Source organism: Solanum pennellii, chromosome 3, assembly GCF_001406875.1.
Source record: "Solanum pennellii chromosome 3, SPENNV200".
NCBI classification, from domain to species: Eukaryota; Viridiplantae; Streptophyta; class Magnoliopsida; order Solanales; family Solanaceae; genus Solanum; species Solanum pennellii.
Window position 1 is genome coordinate 22,666,156 of NC_028639.1, and position 7,687 is coordinate 22,673,842.

At 36.6% G+C, this 7,687-nt stretch overlaps 2 protein-coding genes across 2 annotated transcripts in view; one reads left to right on the forward strand and one right to left on the reverse strand.

The window, feature by feature from the left end:
• The window catches only part of LOC107014383 (CDK5RAP3-like protein), a 9,474-nt gene extending 7,422 nt beyond the window's left edge, over nucleotides 1-2,052 (forward strand). The window contains exons 9-10 of the mRNA XM_015214266.2: nucleotides 951-1,083; nucleotides 1,760-2,052. Of these exons, the coding sequence (XP_015069752.1) occupies nucleotides 951-1,083; nucleotides 1,760-1,888 (262 nt within the window). The 3' untranslated portion in view covers nucleotides 1,889-2,052. The remainder of the gene's footprint in view (nucleotides 1-950; nucleotides 1,084-1,759) is intronic.
• A 465-nt stretch (nucleotides 2,053-2,517) lies between these two features.
• On the reverse strand, nucleotides 2,518-6,728 carry LOC107013267 (protein STRUBBELIG-RECEPTOR FAMILY 2). The gene is made up of 16 exons (XM_027915757.1): nucleotides 6,604-6,728; nucleotides 6,399-6,531; nucleotides 6,254-6,328; nucleotides 6,112-6,177; nucleotides 5,963-6,034; nucleotides 5,811-5,882; nucleotides 5,609-5,680; nucleotides 5,469-5,534; nucleotides 5,322-5,387; nucleotides 4,912-5,240; nucleotides 4,111-4,379; nucleotides 3,755-4,020; nucleotides 3,422-3,569; nucleotides 3,162-3,301; nucleotides 2,936-3,092; nucleotides 2,518-2,826 (listed from the first exon to the last, which is right to left on the reverse strand). The coding sequence occupies exons 1-16, from the start codon at nucleotides 6,683-6,685 to the stop codon at nucleotides 2,632-2,634; spliced, it is 2,208 nt and encodes a 735-aa protein (XP_027771558.1). The 5' UTR covers nucleotides 6,686-6,728; the 3' UTR covers nucleotides 2,518-2,631.
• Between the last annotated feature and the right edge of the window lie 959 nt (nucleotides 6,729-7,687).

A 7,687-nucleotide genomic window follows, 5' to 3' on the forward strand; every position in this document is an offset into this window, starting at 1 on the left:
CCAGTGGTGGGTGGGTGGGGGGAGGGGTCAGGGATCGGATGAAAAAATAAAATTTTGAAATTGAAAATATTTTTTTAAAATTGATGATTTTCCTAAAAAAAATGTAATTTGAAATTAGAGGAGAGTTTTGGAAAATGTTTTCCTTAATTTTTGAAGGGAAGTCATTTTCCTTAATTGTTAGGAAACTGAGTTGATTTGGAAAACATTTTCCAAAACTTTTGTCCCAACCAAACATGAGAAAATTGGAAAACATTTTCCAGAAAATGTTTTCCTTCATACCAAACACACTCTAAAGCTAAAACCTCCAATTAAGAATTCAAACAAGCACTAATCTATAGAGATACCGTCAAGAGGATTATTCCTCAAAAGCAAGCAATCCCATCAACATTTCCTGACAACTATGGCCTTAGCCTCAAACACTCTCTAGAGTTGCACTAATTCATCATATCAAAATAATCTGAAGTCTAAAGGAGTTATTCTCCATTATTTTTAGTCTAAGCTAGCTATACATAAATACCCTTGATCAAATAAGGGTTGTCTTAGTCAAGAGGCTTGCATATCAAGAATAACCATTTTCACATTCATAGCCTCTTTCTTCCTACTTTGAGTAGTCTTCCACATGGATCATTGTACTTCCAGTTTAGCATGTTCTCGAGCTTCATGCCTTAATTCCAAGAACCCTCAATCAAGCCTCCAAGGTAGCGATTCAATGACAAGTCTACAAACTCTTTAGCCCGGCTTCTTGTTTAAGGTTTTGATGAAACTCTTCTTGCATCAAAAAGTGTGCCATTTGACATCTGATAGTGTAATAGCTCACTTATTTTGTCACCATTATGAAATATTGCTGTACACTATTATTTAGATAGTTATTCTACGAAGTTCGTGTATTGCTGACTTAACTATATTTGTTGGAAGTTGCATGCTGACTGCTGTATTTATTTAAATTCCAGATTTTTAGATCAGCTGGTCAACACTTTGGAGGAGAAAAAGCGTCAGGAAGCGAAGTTAAGGGACGGATTGAAGGACTTGTCTAGTAAGCGTATGGAACTTCAGAATTCAATGTCTTCATCCTGGCCAAAACAAGTGAGTTACGCCAATTTTCTTTAATGTAATTTGCAGTAGTTGCATATATGTGAAAACTGTGTTAGTCGTTGAGTAGTAGTAAGATTGACTACTTTAAGCTTAAGGTATTAATTAGCTTCTCATAGTTTTATAAACATTATTTCTCCTCGGATTTTGAAATGTTACTGATCTCTGAGAAGTGGCCAAGTAAATTATGAATGTTTACATAGAGTGCTTTTAAAACTTCAACCTTTACCATGCCTGTATTGTCGAGGACAGTAACTCCTATTAGATCTTCTCAACTTCACAATGCTGCAAGTTTATAATAAATATATTTGTTTGTTTTCCTTCTTTTTTTTCGGAATACTTATCTCTCCCATAAAAAGGCACCTGTTTATAATGCTCTTCGACAAACAGCATGACTGCCTTTAAAATAGCCTGTGTAATATTTATTCATTTCTCCGAAAATAAGATAGTGGCTAAGTACAGCATAGCAGAAGTTCCTTGCTTGCTCCTCAGTCTTCACTACAGGAAAAGATAGACTTTTTCTAAGTTATTTTTGGCTGCTCATGTAGAGATCTTGAAAGCATTGCTTGCGGCTGTTCACTTGTCGAATGCATTTGTAAGAAAGAAAAGGAAGTCCCCCTTGGATCCTTAATTTTTTATCTGCTTCTCTTTTTTTTTCCTCCTTGTGCAGGAAGCAGCTCTTGCCCAGACCAGGGAACTGAAGGAACTTTGTGAGAGTACACTTTCATCCATGTTTGAAGGACGGCCGGTGAATATCATAGGAGAGATTAATACATTGTTGATTAGTAGCTATTGTTAGAAGAGGCTTGAGCAACTCTTATACATCTTGTAGTTTTTGTTATTATTGACACTGTACAAGTTAGAAATACAGAGTTGAACCTGATGTTGGCAAAAACATAATCAGAATACATTTATCTTGCTTTTACTCTAATAGACAAATAACATATCAATGCTTTGTGCTCCCATGGAATACCAATTTCATAAACGCAGTATGTTTATCCTAACAATTGAGACTAGTTCAGCTTTGTCAAAAGCTCGTTTGAGATGTTCTTCAGTGGTGCAAAGTATGCGTGGTGGTTGTGTGAAGGCACCAAGGTGATGAGATAACTATATTTTTCTTGGTAACCTAGTAATTTTGAGGGCTAGTTGACACATGGTTTAAAATTTTCCGTGGATAATGTGTGTTTTAACTAGTATTTTTTGCATCATGAGTTGCACTCTTATCACTAGACCAAACCCTTCAAGAATCTGATTCCATGGTGTGAAGTTAAATGTTCAGATTGTACCACTTCAACTGCTATTCAATCCCATTGCAGAAAGATGAACATCAAGTTAGCTATAGACCTTATACCAACTCTTTGGTCTTCTTTCAAAGGAAATAAGTCTTTAACAATCTTAGAAGCTGGGAAAAGCAAGACGAGAGGGAAGTACTCTCTCGAAGAATCAATGTGTGCGCATTAAACTCCGTAAGCTACAAGCATTGCAATTTTAAAGAACTGAAAAAAAAAAAAAACTGTACAAGGTGGAGCATATTGCAGAAGGTCAGATGGATAAGTAGCTTGCAGTTGGTGAAGCAAAGAAATGGCTGTTGGTTGAACGAAAAGATCGGTCACAGGGGTCAACTTCTGCTGTCTCTTTATCTTTTCCAGACTTTGCTTTTTCTTGTCCAGACTTCTGTAACAGTGAGACCAGTGACTGAACAACTTCAGCCATTTGAGGACGGAATTCCTTCTGGGGCTGCTCAGCATAAACAAAATTTTAGAGTGAAACCTTCATCTCAAAAAGCTTTTAGAAATTATCATCATAGTTAGCGGTAAAATAAGTTTGCAACATATAGAATTATTACCTGAATGCATTGGGAGATAATGTCAGCGTAAGAGGAAAGAGCCCGAGTGGAAATTATTCTCATTATTGTTGGATCAACCATCTCCAACAAAGACTCACTGTCGTGAAGCTTGGAAGAAGCCCACTCCACCAGTGATTGCTCTCCTTTTGGTCTTGAACTGCATCAAGATTAAGGAAACATCAGCAACAAGATTATGGTTTTGAACAAGTTGAGAAAAAAGTCAAACCTGTCAAAAGGCCGCCTTCCAGTTAAAAGCTCAAGAAGGAGCACACCAAAGGAAAAGATATCAGCCTTTGGGTTGCCACTTCCACGTTTGACATGCTCAGGCGCAACATAGCCACTATCTGCAATAGCAATCTCAGAAGCCTGTCTTGCAACATTAACAATGACAGTAATTGGTTGTGAGTATCGGGAAAACTTGTGCTGTTTCTAGTCTACTTAATTACCATTTCCCTTAGCCAGTTAATAAGAAGAAAAAAGATGTACCTTGATTTTAACATTGTTGCTGGCCAGTGGTTTTAGGACAGCTAGTCCACAATCACAAAGACGAGGGTTAAGATCTTCGTCAAGCAAGATGTTGGTAGCCTTTAGATTGTTATGGGTGATGGAAGGCACACAGGACGTGTGCAAGTAGCTGCAATGTAAGTGGGATGATTAAATCCATAAATACCATTAAGAAACACGAGAGGTAAGTAAAATATTATCCTCATCCAACTTACATACAGTATTTGCAGTCATCATTACAAGAACCTATTTCAGGTGTCCGACCAGATAAATACAAGGTTGAAAGAATAAGCAAAACAAGTATTGTGTACTTACTTCAATGCCCGAGAAACGCCAATGGCAATGCGGAGTCGGAGGCTCCAAGTCAGAGGCATGCACAAAACATTGTGCAAGGCATCATCAAGTGTAACTTTCCTTATGTATTCATACAAAAGGAGATGGTTACCGTTCCCCACAGAATAGCCAACAAGTGCAACGATATTAGGGTGCCTCAGATGAGATACAGTTCGAATCACTTCCATAAATTGTTCTTCTTCAGTTATGGAGAGATCTACAGTCTTAATGTTCTTAACAGCCAGAATCTTGCACAAAAGAAGTACCAAGAGTAAGAAAACTTTGTAAAATTCTCTTTGTTGAATGCGAGAAGTTCTTAAATAAAGCTCCTAGGATACCTGTCCATCAGGGAAATCTGCTCTATAAACCGAACCAAGTGTTCCTTCACCAAGAAGATTATTGGGACTGAAGTTGCTAGTGGCCAACTGCAAATCTGCCACTGCATAGAGTTTGGCACAGATTGGGATTTTGCACTTCTTGGAGAAACTTCTTCTGTTCGACATTTTAATAGTCATGGTTGGTGCAGGTGGCAATTTCCATGAAGAAATCAGTGGAGGAGAGTCACTGCTAGAGGAATCTGGCCTATCGTGTTCAGCAACTAAAGAACCTGAGATGATGAGAAAATGAAAAACCAAACCAGAAAACACTCCTTGAGAAATGCGGCTCACTTCACAGAAGCTATTTCACTGTAAAACAGATTTTACGTGCATTAGGCATTATCCAGATTGTGCTTCATGATAATAAAATCTCACAAACCTCAACTTTGATAGAAGCGCACACAGAAGATGCAGAAGGGAAATGTTAATGCTGGATGAATTACTAGAAGAAACATGCAGGAGTTGATAGTTTTAGGCAGGGAAAGGATAACACAACCACATTATATTTGTCCATGAACAAAATTTCATAGGAATAGGTTGTATCAACAAAACTTTCATGCATGAGATGTTACTGGAAAACCAATCCAGAAGTGAGAAGATTTGAGCCTAGGTCTGGTGTAGTATTTCTCTATCTGCTAGGAACAGACAATTGCGAAGTGCTCTACGAAATTATCAGCTTGAAACCATTTTAGCGAAAGCTTTGACACATACAAGTTGAGGGAAAATGGTATATTGAAGTGTTTCTGAAGAATTATCTCTGACCTTGGGATGCACTAATTGGAAGAGACTGCAATGAACTTAAGCTGCCTCCTATGCTGTCGAGTGTCTGTTTTGTAGACCGATCAGTCCTAACAGCAATGAAGACTGCTGCACCAATTACAGTCATCACAGCTCCAACCACCATAATAACTATTCCTCCAGAGCCTGGTCTTTTCTTTCTGTTATCTCCTGATTCATGAGAAGGGTATTTCTCAATGGCACTTGATTCTGTTGTTGGAGGACTAGAGATATTCTGCTCATTGGGCATAACATCAGTAGGAAACTTCCAGGGAGGATAGTTTACTCCTATGCGAAACTGATTACCTCCAATCCTGATTATTAGGAAAGACATAAGCTATCCAAATGTAAAGCAAAATATACCAAGTAGACTTTGAATTCTGAAAGCTGTTTACCATAAGCTGTTTATATTTTGAAAGCTCTCAGGAATAACACCACTAAAATGATTATCTTCAATGTTCCTGAATTGACACATATATAATAAATTTGTGAGTGACAGTTTAAGATTTTTGATAGACTCACTAAACAGATTACTAACTCACAGTTCATGTAGATGAAGGTCAGCCAGAAAAATTACTGATCCAGTAAATTCATTGCTCTGAAGATGCCTACGCCACAATACCTCATTCGTTACAAATGAATATGGAAACTGGAGGCATATTGTCAGATGTGAAAAACTTACAATCTTGAAAGGTTCATCAGAGTTCGAAATGATACAGGTAGATCTCCACTGAAGTTGTTGTGTGACAGGTCCCTGTTGAAGAAAATTATACTAGCACTTAGCAATAACATAGATAATTTGAGATTTTTTTGTGAACAAATTTTACTCCAAAGACAAAAAGATTCACTAGATATATTATACATCAATAAGAAATAGATCATACATCATTATAAGGTTGTCGAAGCCACCAAACACATCTGGCAGTGGTCCAGATAGAAGGTTCTGACTCAGATTTCTGCATAAAAAATTGACAATGTTAGGAGTTGAGTATGAAATAGGAGAGATGTAAAGAAGCTGAACAGAGAATGTGCTTACAGGTGCCTGAGATGTTTCATTGAAGTGACGGTATGAGGAATGGTTTGATTAAAATAATTGGCCGCCAAATTTCTATATCCACCAGAACAAGAATATATTGAGAATGTATAGGTAAAAGAAGGAATTGAGAAAGATGAAATTAATCTTACAAATCTGTGAGATTAGTGGGCAAGCTATTTGGTATCTCTCCATGGAAATGATTGGAACTAAGATCTCTACATAAAAGAAAAACAGGATGAGATAACTAAGTAATCAATCCTTGGAGATAAAATAATAAACAAAAAAACGTACAGGTGCTTCAAGTGTTGTAGACGAACAAGTTGATCTCCTTGAAGATTACCAGTGAGACTTAATCCTTGAAGTTTACTGCAGGAAAATAAGAATCGGTAAATCACAATGACTGATGTATTAGTTATTAGAAGAAGAAGATTTGTACATGTCAATGACTGATGATTGATGGCATGAAACCCCAGTCCATAATTCGTCACAAGGATCACCTCCCTCTAACTTCCAATTTTTAAGTTGTGTAGGGCAGTTTAGGGATCTGTAAAAATTTCTCAGTGCTTCTACTGCAAAATCACAATCACAATCACAATCCACATAAATGCTCAAATCAACCAATAAAGTAACCAAATATATACCTTCCTCAACGTCAGCGATGGCAACAGCTTGAAAGAGTAAAATTGCAAACACTACAAGTCTCTGCTTAGCCGCCATTGTCATTCGTCCTTCAAAATACAGAGATAATCATCAAAATACAGAGATAATCACCAAATTACAGAGATAATCATCAAAATACAAAGACAATCACCACTCATTCACCAGAAAAACAAACAAATTACTGTTCTGAAGATCTAACAGACGAAGAATCTTTTCACTCCAATTCAAATACAGTTAGTTGGTTAGTTAGTTATAATAGAAACCTTGTGAGCGCGCCAAATTTTTATCAATATCTGCATTTCCACCTCCACTTCCACGTGGAAGTAGAGGAAAGTCCACAACCAATTTTCTAATCATATTTTATTTTATCTTTTTTTAAATAGTATTTTAGTCACAATATCTTTCTCTATGTACATTTATTTATAAGAGTTCATTTATCATTATGTTACTGGTGATAGAAAATCTATTTATGTTAAAAATTATTATTATATAAGTTACGCTTTATTTAAAATATATAAATTTTTTATTGATCACGTATATTTAAAAAGTGATAACTATTTTATTATCAGTTTAATCAAAATTCGAGTGCATATAAAATGAGATAGTGCTAATATACATGTATCAACCATTATTTTTAAATACATTAGACGGGCTAGTAATTACTGCAATGTTTCTCAAATGAGCTAACTTATTACACATAGATATTAGTTTAGTAGAGATAACTTCATTTATGTCTTTAGCAAGCTAGTCTTTAATATAGTACGATAGAGATTGCAAAAGGATAGCCTTGTCATAGGTTGTTACCCTAGATCCTTGCTTAGCTAGTGTATCTGCTACATAGTTATCCTGCCTAAAGCTATGTCGGATCAATGTTGTAACACCTCAAAAATCTAGTAGACCTGAACAACAGAAAATTGGTTGAACCACAGAAAGGTTCACCGATCGTGAAGGGACAATGTTCCATAACCTGTTTGTGGTTCACACCCAGCCAGTGCAATGGACCACGGTGCCCACCACAAGTTGTGGTCCCAATGACAGGTCATGGATGGGTATGTCCTCCTAAAC